The following is a 16,797-nucleotide window of genomic DNA, read 5'->3' as shown; positions in this document are numbered from 1 at the left end:
GAGAGAGGAGCAATGCGGTCAGCATGAGGAGGTGAGAGGAGGCGCTTTGAGGAAAGGAGGTGAACACAATCATACCTTATCTGCTCTTGTGCGTTATTTCGGATTTCTACATTATGAATTGTGTCGGTTATCATTGATACATAAATCGCATTACTTAAATGGCACATGAGCGTACTCATGGGTGAGCGGCTTATTATGAATTGTGTGGGTTAGAACTTATTATTCATAACTCCTGACGGGCCATCGCATTACAGTGTGACAGACATCCAATAATTAGCACACAGCCACCCCTCGTTTTTGTTTTACACCGCAAAACAAGCAATCATTTTTTGATCCAACAAATATTAAGTAAGTTTGATCACATGCAGAATTACAGCTTCTGCTTGGACTGCTTGGACTGCTTGGACCGCGACAGTTGTTGAACTCTGATGAAGAAAAAATGGTCTAACATCTCACCGAGCAAACTTAAACGAGCGACACTATAAACATGTTTATAAACATGTTGAATACCATTTTTAGCATTATTAGAGCTATGTAGACATGAAATAGCACCCCTATAGCCACCTTTCCACTCAATACAGTAGATATAATAGGTGCTAAGTGGGGGTGTATAAGGGGGCAATAAAAGCCTGTTGTTCCGGAGATCAATTCTGGTGCTTGTGTATCTCACTGAATATTACAGTAACATTACTGACATTACTATTTTATATTTACTATATTTTCAGTCATTTTTGGCCATATTCAACTACGAAATGGCATGATTTATTAAATAACATATTTTTGACATGATAGAATTAAGCCGTAAAATTTCCAAAGCATGGCGAAGGAATACTATATTTTGAGGTCAGTGAAGTACTTCAGAGAGGATGTGAACATGTTTACAACCTTGGAAATACAATTTTTACCATTATTAGAGTTCTGTAGACATAAAATAGCACCCCTATAGCCACCTTTCCACTCAATACAATAGATATAATAGGTGCTAAGTGGGGGTATATAAGGGGGCAATAAAAGCCTGTTATTCCGGAGATCAATTCTGGTGCTTGTGTATCTTACTGAATATTACGACCGGTGTAGCATACTATATTTTATATTTACTATATTTTCAGTAATTTTTGGCCGTATTCAACTACGAAATGGCATGATTTATTAAATAACATATTTTTGACACGATAGAATTAAGCCGTAAAATTTCCAAAGCATGGCGAGGGAATACTGTATTTTGAGGTCAGTGAAGTACTTAAGAGAGTACAATCTATGGCGAGTTTAAACAGAAGTGAGCATGAGAGCAGAAGAAGGATGTTGTGGTGTCAACAATGTTTGCATCAGAGGTTCGGATGAGCTGGAGGGCCAACTGGAGCACAGGAAGAACTTCCATTGGAGAATTAGCTCCTGCATCCTTGTTTCTCCATAACTAATCCTAATATTGTTGAATTTAAAAAGATAATTATACAATAATAAATTGTTCATTTATTTTCTATGTTGCTTATACTTTACTAGGGTATGCTGGAGCCTATCCCACCTGTATGAGAGGCAGGGTACACCCTGGACCGGTCACAGTATATGAACAAATGTAATTAATTTGTATCGTAATAATGCTCTTTATAGTCTTCCAAAGCTCCTGTTTGCCCTCCATCTTAATTCTACCCCAACTATGAAGACAAACAGCACCATTCAACAGTTAAGAGGGAATGAAAACATGCAATAGCAAAGCACACAGCCATCCTTAAGGTTCCAAACGTCGGTGGTGGTCCTCGTCTCCATGATAACTTACCCTCCAGAAACACTGTCATGCATTCATAATACTGGGACAGTTGACGTACAACCAAAAAAACCATGCAGAGGATTGCAGAGGTTAGTCACATGACACACACAAACACACACAGGACATAATATTCCATGAAAAAAAAATCACAGTTTTTACTTGCATGTACTTCACTTGTGTTTTTACAGTATCCATCCATCCATTCATCCATTGTTCACTGACAAAAAAGAGTTTTGAATAACTGAAAAATGATTTTTCTATGTAGGTATGGACTGGAAAACACAAAGTATTCACAAAGAGTTCTGACCTCATCTCAGTTGAAATTTGACAATGATACTACAAAAACTACAAAAAGTACTTTTCGTGAAGTTAGGATCAGGCGTTCCAAAAAATGTTGGCGCTGTAAAAATTTTGTGACAAAACAGTGCGCTGGAAGTGCGCTGAAAGCTTGTCAGCTCCGACCAGGTCTATTATCGGCGCAGGCGAAGCGCACCCGTCGCAGTGGTAAAATGGCTGACAGGTGTCACCAAAACCTCACAAGCAGGTTTTTCATAGTGTCAGGCTTTAATGTAACCATCTGAACCAGCATGTACATTTTCATATTAATGGTCCCATCACATCTATAAAAGATGTGGCGCATAATGGGAACTCCATTGGGAACGCCAGCTGAAAGTATGATGCTAATTTGATTGCTTAAGATTACACTCGGCCGTGTTAAACCCTCTCATGCTTTCTCTCCTTCCTCTTTGCCACTTGTGTTGGTGGGAGGGATGGAGGCGTGGGTGCGCTGCACTGTGCCGGACTGCAGCGTTCACAAAAATTATGCGCTGGCCACATCCCGTTGGCGCAACGTAAGCATGGCGCAGGGCAGGTAACCGTGCTACACCTGGTCTAAGAAAATAGAGCCCATAGTCTCTCCAATGTCTTCCTGTGGTCTCCAACCAGTCGGATGTCCCCGAACGCCTCTCCGGGGGGAGTGTGGGGGAGGATCCAGCATGAGTAACATCAACTTGTGACCTCAACAGTCACTTTTTCATGATGTCATCGTTGCGCCTCACTCTCCAGGCATGACTAATCAACTTAAGCTCGACTGAGTTCTTGCAGTAGCTACCATGCCAGCACCATGGCTCATATTCAAAGTATATTTGGATCACTATTACCTTGGAATGCTATTATTTTGGTCTACTATCAACACTTCCACCTGAAGCTGTGGGAAATATACATATAACATGTCCATAGTTTGAAATGGCGAGTGCCATACGTCAACATACAACAACAAAACGTCCATCCGTACAAACATTCAGTCATTTGATGTGTTCCAACACAAAGGAGCCATTGAGAACATATGCTAACACATATATATCCACGCAAACTTGTCATGCTGGTGTTCCCGTGAAAAGCATGCACATCATCCACGTGGGACGCTGAGGATGACAAGCAGTGGCGTGCACGGCCAGACGAGGAGCAACCGGAAGACGGAGATGTAGGATGCAAGGCTTTGTGGAGTTGACTTGTGTAGAGAATGGCAGGGGAATTCTAGACAGTATACTGAATTACTGCTAATTCTATTATTATTATTATTATTATTATTATTATTATTATTATTATTATTATTATTATTATTATTATTATTATTATTATTATTATTATTATTATTATTATTATTATTATTATTATTATTATTATTATTATTATTATTATTATTATTATTATTATTATTATTATTATTATTATTATTATTATTATTATTATTATTATTATTATTATTATTATTATTATTATTATTATTATTATTATTATTATTATTATTATTATTATTATTATTATTATTATTATTATTATTATTATTATTATTATTATTATTATTATTATTATTATTATTATTATTATTATTATTATTATTATTATTATTATTATTATTATCTTTGTATTTGACATGAAAGAATTTTGGCCAAAACTGTCATAATTCTTAATATTCTTCATGAAATATTTTTAGAATCCACTGTTGAATGTTGAGGTTATGTTTGCTGCAATGCACTTTGACACGTTTCCATTTTGTTGTGCATGCCCTGTTACGATGACACAAAACTATAGTCTATTTCAGGGGTGTCCAAAGTGTGGCTCAGGGGCCATTTGTGGCACATTGGTGATTTTTATTGCCTTCTAAAAATATAATTTAACAACAAAACGAAAACAAAAAAACAGCAAACATAAAAAAAATGCAGTAACTTTACAAGAATAATGTCAATACACTGAGACTAAAAACTTTTAAAACTTTTAAAAGAGTTTGATAAGAAAATTTCACGAGAATAACATCTTAAAATTATAAGGACAAAATAAACTAATTTTAGTTGAATGAACTTGAAATATAAAAGGAAAATTCTTAGTATTATGAGAAATAGACAAAACAAAGATAAAGTTCAAATAAAGTTGTACTTATTGAAACAGTTGATTGCGGAATAAAGTAATACTATGCATAATAATAATATATATATGAGAAAGTTAAAATAGTTAAACAATAATAGCAAAACGGGAAAAAACAAACAAAAGTACAAACATTACAAAAAAGTAATTTTATATGAATAAACTTCAAAAACAATTGTATTTTTTCTGAGAATAATGCCAACATATTAAGGGAAAAAGGTTGTAATATTACTAAAGTAACATTTACGAAATTCTTTACAAAATTTAATTTCTTATTTAAGAAGAATGTTGAAATATTTGTCAAATCCTAAAAAAAGCAAATATGGAAAAAAACACATTTTTCCACATGCAACACAAAGCTGAGATGCAGTTTTTAATCTTTAAATATATGTAACGTCTTAGCATACATTTACAAAATAGCCTTTAATTTTCACAATGTGGCCCTCGGTGGAGAGTTTGGACACCCCTGTTCAATTCTATTCATCTAAATCGTGGAACCTTGGTTAGTGTACAGCCATGTTAGAGTGTTTTTTTGGTTAACATAACATTTTTTGCCTCAGTTAGCAAACATTCTATGAGTAGCGTACAATATGGCGTGCATCTTGTCATGTTATTGACACACTGTGTTCTCAATGTATTTTTTATTGCAAAACGTCCTTGTTAGCAGCTTGCTAATATAAATGGAAACCAGAAGCAGAAGTCAGCTCCATCACTGTCGATGATGTCATCAGCAGTTGCTAACACAGTTACACTAGTTACACAAGTATCAGTATTTCATTCATCATTGATATATGTAGTTTAGTTCCTACTTTTATGCTTAAAAATGCTTCCCTTAAAAATACATATAATTTTCTCAAATATGCATATTTTGGACTAATAGGCTGTATTCGAAATAGTGTAAAGTGGCGATGGCGGATAAGACATGTAGCCAATTTATTATTATTTTTTAATCATACTATCATTCATTCCTGAAAAAAAATTTTCATTTAAGTTCATATGACTTTTTAAATTTAGCAAGTCAATTTTTTTATATCAATGATATAATTGATTCATGGCCAAATGTATGCAATGTATGCAATACAAGCATGTTTACAATACCAAGTCATTGTTGTTACTATGTTTCACCAACAGAGGGAACCACCATCAAGTCAATAGACAGATAGGACACAGGGAACACAATCACACTAACAAAGACAACTGGACACATAATAAATCCATCTGTCCATAGGCAGCCCATCAAACTCTATATTGACGTTATAGCATCGTTCTCCAAAAAAAAAGCTAAATTACACACACAAAAAAGTATTTGTAACTGTGAGTGAAGGTGTGTTTTCTTTTGGAGATGGATGGATTGGAGTAGGTCATACATTAGCGCCCATGAGGTAGCTCATCCTGCATGGTATGCTAGCGGGTCCATGCACATGGGCGTGCATGCTATATGCTGTGTGCAGAAGCGGGGTTCTGACGCCAAGCCGTGTGGGTCAAAGCCGAGCTGGTCGTCAAGTGCGGCTTTGCCGTGACAAGTGAGGGAAAGGGTGCGGTCAACTTACCAGAGATCTGGGGCTGGATGCCAGGCTGTTCGCTGGAACTCAGCAGCTGGGTCTGAATGATCTCCACCACGCGCTTGAAACGTCGGCTTGGACCTGATGAGTCAACAAAATCCACTGTTATTCCACTGAAGTCATGGTCTGCATCCCAATAGACTCTTATTTTGTCCACTTCCTGTTCTCTGTTGTGTGTTTCTGTGTGGTTTTTTTCTCTGACAGTGAACAAAATGCATGCATGAACAGTAGCAAAAATTAACCATTGCATCAGAGATCCTTTCAAGAGTTCCTTGAAAACTACAGGACAGATAATTATAAGCAGCTGGTGGCAAACATCCTACAAAGTCCTACAAAGCCCTTGGCTGCAATATGTTACTTTCCATTGAACTGTGTAGAAGTAAGTGATGAGCACGGGGAACGATTCCACCAGGACATTGCAAGGTTATCATTCCTGAGCCCTGTGTCCGCACCAGGAAGACGCCAGATTATTCCTGACTGTCTTTGGACGAGAGGCAGGGTACACCCTGGACTGGTGGCCAGCCAATCACAGGGCACATATAGACAAACAACCATTCACACTCACATTCATACCTATGGACAATTTGGAGTCGCCAATTAAGCTAGCATGTTTTTGGAATGTGGGAGGAAACCGGAGTACCCGGAGAAAACCCACGCATGCACGGGGAGAACATGCAAACTCCACACAGAGATGGCTGAGGGTGGAATTGAACTCGGGTCTTCTTCACTAGCTTCAATGCTAAATATTTATCCCCAGTCTTTTGTAACTGTAGTGTTTTTTGTTCTTTGTTAATTGTTTGTTACTTTTATTCCTATTTCTCCAGCTTGATCCGCTTCCTAACTGTTGCGTGTTTTCCAACCTGAAGCTGATCTTTCGGACACTTTTGGTCATGATTATTAATACATTTATACTTGTTTTTGTACAAATATAACATAAATATATCATAAAAACTATGCCAACATGTTGTGACGCTACAGAGCCATGTATTGACGTGTATATACTGAGGAGTTGCCAAGAGGGCTGACCTGAGAGCAGTGTAAAGGTGACGGAGTAGATGCCGTTCTCCTTAGTGGCGCCGCTGCTCTCCGAGTAGGTGATGTCGACCTGGAATTTCACAGGCTTTTGAAAAACGGTGGGACCAGCCGTGGACTTGTACTCGGCCCGAAAGCTGGTCTGGGATATAACGCTGTGGCTCAGACTCGGGATCTAAGTATAACGAGAGGGAAGAGGATGTCAGAATAACTCAATGAGTCAGCACTAACACAGCAGCGGCCATGACAGCATGGAGGACACACGTGAAGCAGGAAATAACAGATGATGGGATATCTCTTGCATTTACAAACGTGTCATCAATAACCAGATAATTTTCATAACTTTTAGAAATCAACATAAACTGTATTATTATTATTATTATACCATATTAGTTTTAGTATATTATCATTAGTATAACATAATAAGTAAGTATTACAATGTTCAATCATCTACTTAACATGACCCAGTAAACATACCGAAAGGAAAGCATGGACAATGTCTGCCTTTATGGAGCTGAGAGGTTTGTCTTTGATGACGATGAAGATCTGCTCCTCCTTTTCCAGGTTAATGAAGTTACCAAACCAGGACTTCTTGGCGAGTCTGCAGAATAGAACACACAAATAATTGAGAGTATTACAATACTGTACAAGTGTACAAGACTGTTTTTACAAGCAAACACAAATATTTAGTGGTTTGGTCCGATTCAGATATCAGAAAAGAGGCAAAAATGTTCCAAAATCAAATTTGATACATGTGAATATCATGTTCAGTGTAAAACACAAAGATATCATGTATTACTGTAATACTCACTCTGGGGAAGAGTCAGGGGTGAGACTAGACATGTCCTCCTGCGTGGGAACTGCAAATTAAAACAATTTGGTCAATGAGCATACTAAATAAATACTAAAATACCTAAACTTTGATATGTCAAATATGCTAAATAGTTATTTCAAGAATAAACTGCATCTCAGCATTATGATATATATCGATATACTTTTTGCCCCCATTTTCCAAATATTTACACTTTCTTCTTAAAGGAACTATTATGCTCATTTTTCAGCCCTTTGTATTGAGTTGTGGACTCCTATAGAGCATCCACACACAAAGCTTTCTCCATCTTCCAGAATCTGCACCTATTCAGCTATATTTTCTTGGATTTTGTGCTTCTGTTGTAATTTATTCTACCCACGGCCCTCCTCCATGCAAGCCCACTCCGCTGGGGTCGGTCACACTCCCAGGTGCTCAAGAGGACTTCCGGATAGCTGCCGAACGCAATTTTATTTATATATTAGATGATAATAAATGGGCTGCATGGCGGTCGAGTGGTTAGCGCGTAGACCTCACAGCTAAGAAACCCGAGTTCAATCCCACCCTCGGCCATCTCTGTGTGTTTGCATGTTCTCCCCGTGCATGCGTGGGTTTTCTCCCACATTCCAAAAACATGCTAGGTTAATTGGCGACTCCAAATTGTCCATAGGTATGAATGTGAGTGTGAATGGTTGTTTGTCTATATGTGACCTGTGATTGGCTGGCCACCAGACCAGGGTGTAACCCGCCTCTCGCTCGAAGACAGGTGGGATAGGCTCCAGCACCCCCTGCGACCCTCGTGAGGATAAGCAGTAGAAAATGAATGAATGAATGAATATTTTTAAAAGTAATTAATTAATTACAGGTAAAGTAATCAAAAAATAACTCATACAAATATATATTTTTACATTTATTTACGCACTTCAAAAAAAGCATGAGGAAAAGCCTGTAATTTATCCCATTTATTATGTATTGTGTAAAACTATGACACGAACAATATTGAATTAAAAGCAGGGCTCGACAATAACGTTGTACCGATGGCCCGGGGCAAGTTAAAACAAAATTCGGGCAAGTAAATCCAATCAGTGATATTCCCGTCGGGCAAGTGTACTTTGGAATGCCATACTGCCAAGAGTTTTTTTTAAAGCGGTTCTTGTTGGGTGTTGGTAAAACACGGACTGAGTAATTCCGCTGGTAATTTGCAAAGCAATCCTTGCAAATCTTGAAATGGACCAATCAGAATCGTCTATTTAGACCGCGGTCCGTAATCCACAGTCCGCGTTTTACCCACACCCGTTCTTGTTCGCGATCAACCAATCAGCGATCGTTTGACTACGAAAACATCCGTCATGGTGGCGCTGCCAACATCGTCTAATTCTGAAGGAAACAGCAAAAAGTGATGAAGCAGTGCCTCCTAAACAAGTATTTTATTAGCGGCAGCAAATCAAATGATGGCACAGGTGAGTGAATCACATTGCTGTGACAATTTGAAGTGGTCACAATGAAACACCACCTGATTTTGCACAAGCTACAAAATCTAGCGCTTCCATTTCTCTGTGGATTTTTCTCACCTTTGCTTCACAAATTATTGTTTGACCATTGACCATTTTTTTCTGGATTAAAAACACTTTACTAGTACACAAATGTGTCTATTCAATAATGTTTCATTGTGGTGCACAACTTATAAATATCACTGCTTACTACGACTACCATGTGTAAAGTATTATTTATTTCATTATTTTATTTATTTGAGATTCTCATGTGATGCCACAAAAAATTACATGATATCATTATGGCAGTCTTTTCATTTTACATGGGGCAAGTTCGGGCAAGTAGTTCTCACCTTAAGGATTCCCTATGGGCAAGTCATTTTGGTTTTTAATGTAGAGCCCTGAAAAGCACAAAATGAATACAGCCCCACCATCCACCAGTATGAGCCTGAAGTTTGTTTTCCAACTCTTACCTTTATGCATTCCCACATAGTGTCATCATTTGGGACTAAATATGAGGGGAAAGAAATTGGGTAAAATACCGTATAGTCGTCTCGCTGTGCAGTGTGGGAGTTTTCTTGTTAAATTCCATTTTTAAATGTGCTGGAGGCCAATCAAAAACAGCTTTGGACATCCAACCCCAGCCGATTCTTACCTTGCATTTTCCTGCGATGGAAACGAGGCGAGCCCAGGAAGCTGTTCTTGATAGAGTTGAGGCGTGTCCTCCAGGGCATGCCCCCGATAGACGGGCTGGGGGGCGGTGTCGGACTGGGCGTGCCTGTCGGGCTGTCCTTTGGCGTGTGAACCGGGGTACCTTTGGGAGTGGGGAGAGGGCTCCCTCTGGGGGAAGGATGGGGGGTCACCTGCGTGTTGGGGAAAGATTTGCCATTGTGGTCAGGGTGGAGGTGGTGGCGGCGCAGGGGGGACATCGGAGGCACGGGGGACAAAGGGATGGACAGCTTGGGTGGCACAGTAAGGGGAGGGTGTCGCCTCACACGGGGACTGTTGGGGATACAGGGCGCTAGCGGCTGGTTGGGCGTGGAGGGCTCAGACTTGGAAGGAGTCTGGGCGGTGTTGGGGAGAGGGTTGGACCTGGTGGTCTGCAGAGGCTTCTCAGACACTTTGGGCTTGGCAGGGAGGGTCTGTGTGCGAGGGTGCATGAGGGGGGAGCCCATTTTGGGCTGGAAGGAGTTGGGTGCGCGGGGCCCCAATCCGTTAAGACGGACTTCAGGGGAGCGGGCGGGGCTGCAATTGGGGGACTGACACAGGTCTGGGGACTGGGGTGGAATGAAAAACCGCCGGTTGGGCTGTGATTTTTCATGCAGCGGTGCGAATGACCACAGTCAGCAGGCGAGGGAACACCACGGCCCGAACGAACCAACGTTCATTCCCAGAAATACAAGACAGCAGCAAATCAAACAAAGATGGAGCAGGCAGGAAGCGGTGAGAGTGCGAGAAAGAAAGAAAAAAAACATGCAATTAGCACAGTGATTATCAGCCAATCAGGAGGCAGCAGTGCAGCAGTCATGATACTGATAGCAGAGATGCACCGATGTCAAACCTGCTGGCCTGAAACGACACGTTCTGTCACCATGAAACTCATTGACAGTGCTCATAGGGAAAGTCACATGACTACACTCATAAACACCACCAGAGGCGTAACTATGATCCATGTGTTTGGGAACAGTTCTCGGTGAAATACAGTACGTAAAGCTGTAAAAAAGCAGTGAAAAATATATTTTAAGAGGTGTAAGTTGAAATGTAACAAGAAAAAAGTACTTCTATGAGAATAAGTAATACTTAAAAAAAATAAATAATAAATTCCCAATTCAGTTACTGTGATCTTATGATCTTGGTTTTTTTTATATTCAGACTATTTTCAGATTCAAGCAGAAAATAAAGTTGTAATGTGAGAAAAAAAGTTACGAGATAACAAAAAAGTTCTATAAGAAAAAAATACTTTTACAAAAACATGCTGGAGCCTATCCCAGCTGTCTTTGGGCGGGAGGCGGGGTACACCCTGGACTGGTATTTCAAATGATTTTATTAGTTAATAAATTTCCCTGTGGGCTGCACAGCGGCGAGTGGTTAGCGCGCAGACCTCACAGCTAGGAGACCAGGGTTCAATTCCACCCTCTGCCATCTCTGTGTGGAGTTTTGCATGTTCTCCCCGTGCATGCGTGGGTTTTCTCCGGGTACTCCGGTTTCCTCCCACATTCCAAATGCTAGGTTAATTGGTGACTCCAAATTGTCCATAGGTATGAATGTGAGTGTGAATGGTTGTTTGTCTATATGTGCCCTGTGATTGGCTGGGCGACCAGTCCAGGGTGTACCCCGCCTCTCGCCCGAAGACAGCTGGGATAGGCTCCAGCACCCCCACGACCCTCGTGAGGAAAAGCAGTAGAAAATGAATGAATGAATGATAATGACAGTTTTAACAAAGCAATACTTTAAATGTGCTACATTTGAGTTGAAAATAATGGAAAAGATACCATGGTGATAAAAGTTCAATTCAGTCTTGCTCAGAATGAAAACCTCCTACAACGGTCACCTGGACAGTTTGCAGTTTTCTCAGGTCCAGCACAGTACCCCAAAGCCTGATACATCGGTACATCTCCAAACCATGAGAAGTAAAAATTCTAAAGTAAGTGTCACCCTCCACCCAAGATAGCAGAGTACATGCACTGTACCAGTGTGTATGCACGGTTCAGCGGAATAGATGAGCGAGCAGCCTGATCAGCATGTGTGACGACTGCTTTACCAAATCACTGTCTCACGTTATTCCACACAGCCATAGCACATCCGTGTGTACGAAAAAACTTGTTGGATTGTTTCATTGTTCTGAACTCAAATGAAACCTACACCTGGAATGGTACACTGGCATGGCTTTGATTTCATATTAAAAACATGGCAGACAGTGGGGGAGAAAGTATTCAATCTCCTGTTCCTGCTTCCTCCCACATTCCGAAAACAAGCATGTTAGGTTGATTGGCGACTCCAAATTCTCCATGCTCATTGATAGTTTTGAAAATCTACACTGCAAATAGTCATGAAACTAAGAAAAAGCACTGAATGAGAAGGTGTGTCCAAACGTTTAGCCTCTACAGAAATCCCTTGTTTCTTGTGATTAATTAGTTCCAGGCCCAACAGTGATAAATTAATTTCCGGTAAGTTGGATTCTTTACTTATAAATGAATCATTTCATAGTTAGAGCATAGAAAAGCTGTTTACTACCTTCTGAATATGTTTTTTTAAAACATTATTAGAGACCTCTATACATGAAATAACACCCCTATAGTCGCGGTTATGTAATTGATAATTCAAACCTGCAATAAAAGGCTGTTGTTTTTCCGGCCATCAAGTATGTTTGTAGTATCAAGTATCTTTGGTGTCTCAGCAAATGTTACAGTATCATTGCTGACACCTAGTGACCATTGTAGAATACTACACACAGTGGTATGAAAAAGTATCTGAACCTTATGGAATTTCTCACATCTCTGCATAAAATCACCATCAAATGTGATCTGATCTTTGTCAAAATCACACAGATGGTGTCTGCTTTAACTAAAAACACCCAAACATTTATAGGTTTTCATATTTTAATGAGGATAGCATGCAAACATTGACAGAAGGGGGAGGAATAAATAACTGAACCCTCTGCCTAAGGAGACTTAAAGAGCAATTTAATCTAATTTTTACCAAATAATTTAAGTCAGGTGCGTGCCCAATCACTGATGAGTGGCTTAAAGCTGTATTACTGTATTAAACTGTATTATTATTATTATTACTTTTGTATTTTACTTAATTTAGCCATTTTTATACTTGAAATGCTTACAAATACACAGCATTTTCTTGAATATGCATATTTTGACTAATAATAGGCCATATTAAACTAGAAAACAGAATAATGTATAAATTAATATACTCTGAAAAAACATAATAATGTGAAAGTGAGGAGTGGTGAGTGATTACTGCAGTTTAGTGTGTTGATCCAACCTTTAGAAATGGGAGAATGTTTTCATGTGTTTTTTCCATGTTTCCATGCCTTTTAAAAAGTTGCTTGCAAATGAATTTATGCAATACTATAGAGAATAGAAACATAGTTAATTCAACAGCAACATGTTGCTTCATCTCCATGACCACACAATCACTGCAGTCATTCATTTTGGCCTCACACACACACACACACACACACACACACACAAACCAAACGGCTACACATCTACTGCTAAAGTCAAGGCTTGTTGGAAACCGATTAATAATCAATAAGGACTGAGCACGGGACAAAAGAATACCAAAAGAGGCTTTTTGCTGTCACACAAGCTGATGATGGAGGTCAGAGTGCATGAGATGCTGATCACATGCAAAGACATACTGTATAGTATATGTCTTTACATATATATTTATATACTTATATATATATGTATGCCAGTGCCAGAACAGGATAGCCAGTCGCTAAGGCTGCTTTGTGGAAAACAATTAGCTTGTGGACAAACAGAGACTTACCCTGGGACTACTGAGGGGGCTAATGGAAAGACCGGAGGATGCACCACTGATGGACCGTGACCTGCAAACAACAGAAAGAGTGAACAAGAAAAGACACTACAAAACAACAGATGGCTTGATGGACATCGTGTCAATCATTTGTCCCCATTTTACCTTCCTTTGTTATGCTGTTTACTTCCTATGACTCCTCATTCTTTCTGTTTTCTCTCCGGATCACATAACTTAACCTTGCTTACCTCTGACCGTGAGTTGCCATGTCCATCGCTCGTCGCACCGGTACAGGCGATCCTCCTTCTGTCACACTCAGAACCTCCATCGACTTCCTCTCTGGTCTCCGCTTCCCATGACGACTCAGCATCGGCGAGTCAACGCGCTTCCTGGGAGGGTCTGCTCGACATCATTCAAAGCAGAATGACAGGACAACAATCATAAAGTGTCAGCAGTTCAAGGTGTAACAATATGTGTACGTGTTACTAAAATATATACTAATAAAGTTATATACTTCTTCTTCTTCTTTCTCTTTCGGCTTTTCCGTTCAGGGGTCGCAACAGCAAATTAACCACCTCCATCCAACCCTGTCTTCTGAATCTGTCCCTCTCACACCAACTACCCTCATGTCCTCCTTCACTACATCCATAAACCTCCTATTTGGTCTTCCTCTACGCCTCCTACCTGGCAGCATCCTACTACCAATATATTCACTATCTCTCCTCTGGACATGTCCCAACCATCTCAGTCTGGACGATAACTGACTTTAACTGACTTTTTTTGTCCCTCTAATGTACTCCTTCATGATCCTATCCATCCTGGTCACTCCCAATGAGAACCTCAGCATCCTCATCTCTGCTACCTCCAGTTCTGCTTCCCGTCTTTTCCATATAATAATTATAAATACACTATATAATATAATATATATAATACATAAAATAATTCAAATAATAAAATCATATACAGTCATGAAATATTTCAAATTTCAGATTTTTTTTAATTTGAAATTTTACATACACATCAATATGCCGTTGAGATAATTTGTTTTTAATTATATTATTTACTTGAAAATATTACAGTTACAATAACAAAATGAATATGTGAGAAAAAAGTTAGATATTCATAAGAAATAAGCCATGCTTCTACAAGAAAGAAAGTTGTACTTCCATGAGATAGATGGATGGATGGATGGATGGATGGATGGATGGATGGATAGAAAAGTCCTAATTTCACTAAAAAGAAATGGTAAATATCGAAGGCTAAAAAGAACCATTCTACAGATTGTAGCATTACCTCCCAGTAGTTTGCAGTATTTTATGTTAAGTCAAGTATGAGCCTACCAATCTCATTGCGTGCCGGCAGGTTCTGGTCCTCATGGCTCGGGTATCTTTCCTTGCGGTCTAGTAGAAGGAAGTAGATCATCTTTTCCTGATTGTCACTAGAAGAGAAATAATGTAAGTCGAAGTGACGCCACCTACAGGAGACGTATGACGTCAACCTGCATCTTCTATTTCTATGTATGTTTGCTTCCTGTCACTCACTCGTCAGCCAGCAGGTCTGTGCTCAATTTGTCTTTGTCCCTGAAGCAGCCCAGAGAGTGCATGCTCTCCAGGACATCGGGGTCCATCTCTTCAGCTGCTGCGAGCTTCCTGATGGCCACCTTCCTGGGGACGGGCTGCTCAGGCTCGGGTTCATTTTTTCCCGCTCTGCCACATAACATATGCGTGTTAATCATCACCGTCAAAAATGTCTTGCAGCGACTCCGCTTGAACGCAGCTTCAATTTTACAACACATTTTTACCAGCCTTCTACCTTGATACATTTTGTACTGAAAACATAAATAACATTACATTGTGGACATTAAAGATATTATACTACTACTATGTTTTATTTCATTTGATTACAATCGAATGCATCCCATAATCAGTTCACAGTTCCACATGTCCAAAAGGAGTAGGAAGAAGCAAAGCTTATTAAATCCTACCCCTCCATCTGATACTTTTACAATCAGTAACTGTTACATTTGTTCACTTCCTGCTTTCCTAATATAGTTTAAGGTTTTTTTTTTGTCCCGTACCGAAGCAGGAGGTGATATGAGCATCCAATGACATAATGTGTACCATAGTAAGTGTCAATATAGTGATATATATAGCACATCATGACTGGTTCAAGACTCTTCATCCTTGTATTTAGCAAACATCAACTGCTTGTATTGTTTCTTGAATTGGCTCATCGTTGTGCATTGTTTGACTTCCTTACTCAATCCATTCCATAGTTTGATTCCACATACTGAAATGCTATGGCTAGCATAACGTAGTCCTAGCATAGAAGTGTTTCAAATGTAGTTCTTCCCTGAGATCATATTTCTCCTCTCTTGTAGAGAAGTATTGGATGACATTTTTAGCTAATTGCTTATTTTTAGCCTTATGCATTATTTTAGCTGTTTGAAGATGAACTATATCAGCAAGTTGAAGTATTTGTGATTTTAGAAATAAGGAGTTAGTATGTTCTCTGTAGGCGGCATTATGAATTATCCTTACTATAACTATACTAGATGTTATTTCTTGTCTAGAAGGCTCAAATAATGTTAAAAACTGTATTTACAAGATCAATCAACCACGATAAATGAGGGATTCTTGTAATTCTAAGTGGAAAAACACAGAAATAATCAAAGTGTACATATCATTAAGGCATGTGTTCCAGCCCAGGTTGGTTTACTTACAGGTACCATGTATGCTTCTGGATCTCCTCTAACTGGAACACAAGAAGAAAGAAAAACACATCAAATGTGATAATTGTTGTCTTTACATTGCAATTTGTTCATTTCATGTAAAACTTTAGCTTCAACTGCATAGAGAACAATGCTGCCTATACAAGCTTTGCATTGTTGGACTGCAAACCAAACTGCTTACACTTGCACTGAAGCTCTGATACTAATTTGTGAGATGAAAAAAAAGGCAAAATATATGCTCCATTGCTTGAGGCTGACATTCTACTCTGATCAAAGACAACATCTTTGAATGAGATTTTATCAAGAGCATCACAGAGAAGAAAGTAAATATCCCCTGCAGATTGTAACAAAAATATAAGCATCATTTTAACTCTAGTTTTATTGTAACGGAGAGACAAAGGAAAAAATAACATTAAATGAAACTGCACAAGACTTTACGACAAGACTACAAGAGCACCAACAAGATTGTAGACCCACACAAGAGTAGAATG

At 39.1% G+C, this 16,797-nt stretch overlaps 1 protein-coding gene across 13 annotated transcripts in view; it reads right to left on the bottom strand.

Moving 5' to 3' along the window:
- Positions 1-16,797, bottom strand: part of LOC131131904 (serine/threonine-protein kinase BRSK2-like) — a 65,841-nt gene that overhangs the window by 11,834 nt on the left and 37,210 nt on the right. For 12 of the 13 annotated variants that reach the window (XR_009130261.1, XR_009130262.1, XR_009130264.1 and 9 more), the window contains exons 9-18: positions 16,298-16,329; positions 15,117-15,281; positions 14,916-15,013; positions 13,824-13,974; positions 13,588-13,648; positions 9,737-10,388; positions 7,595-7,643; positions 7,261-7,384; positions 6,778-6,958; positions 5,740-5,832 (exon numbers count right to left, since the gene is read on the bottom strand). Coding sequence is in view for 5 of the 13 variants with exons in the window: in XM_058076931.1 (XP_057932914.1) it covers positions 5,740-5,832; positions 6,778-6,958; positions 7,261-7,384; positions 7,595-7,643; positions 9,737-10,388; positions 13,588-13,648; positions 13,824-13,974; positions 14,916-15,013; positions 15,117-15,281; positions 16,298-16,329 (1,606 nt within the window). In the remaining 8 variants the exon portion in view is untranslated. The remainder of the gene's footprint in view (positions 1-5,739; positions 5,833-6,777; positions 6,959-7,260; positions 7,385-7,594; positions 7,644-9,736; positions 10,389-13,587; positions 13,649-13,823; positions 13,975-14,915; positions 15,014-15,116; positions 15,282-16,297; positions 16,330-16,797) is intronic. The other variant, XM_058076936.1, reaches the window with a different exon arrangement.

Source organism: Doryrhamphus excisus, chromosome 7 (assembly GCF_030265055.1).
Source record: "Doryrhamphus excisus isolate RoL2022-K1 chromosome 7, RoL_Dexc_1.0, whole genome shotgun sequence".
Classification (NCBI taxonomy): Eukaryota; Metazoa; Chordata; class Actinopteri; order Syngnathiformes; family Syngnathidae; genus Doryrhamphus; species Doryrhamphus excisus.
The sequence above is the reverse complement of the archived record's forward strand: the minus strand, read 5'-3'. Positions and strand labels throughout refer to the sequence as shown.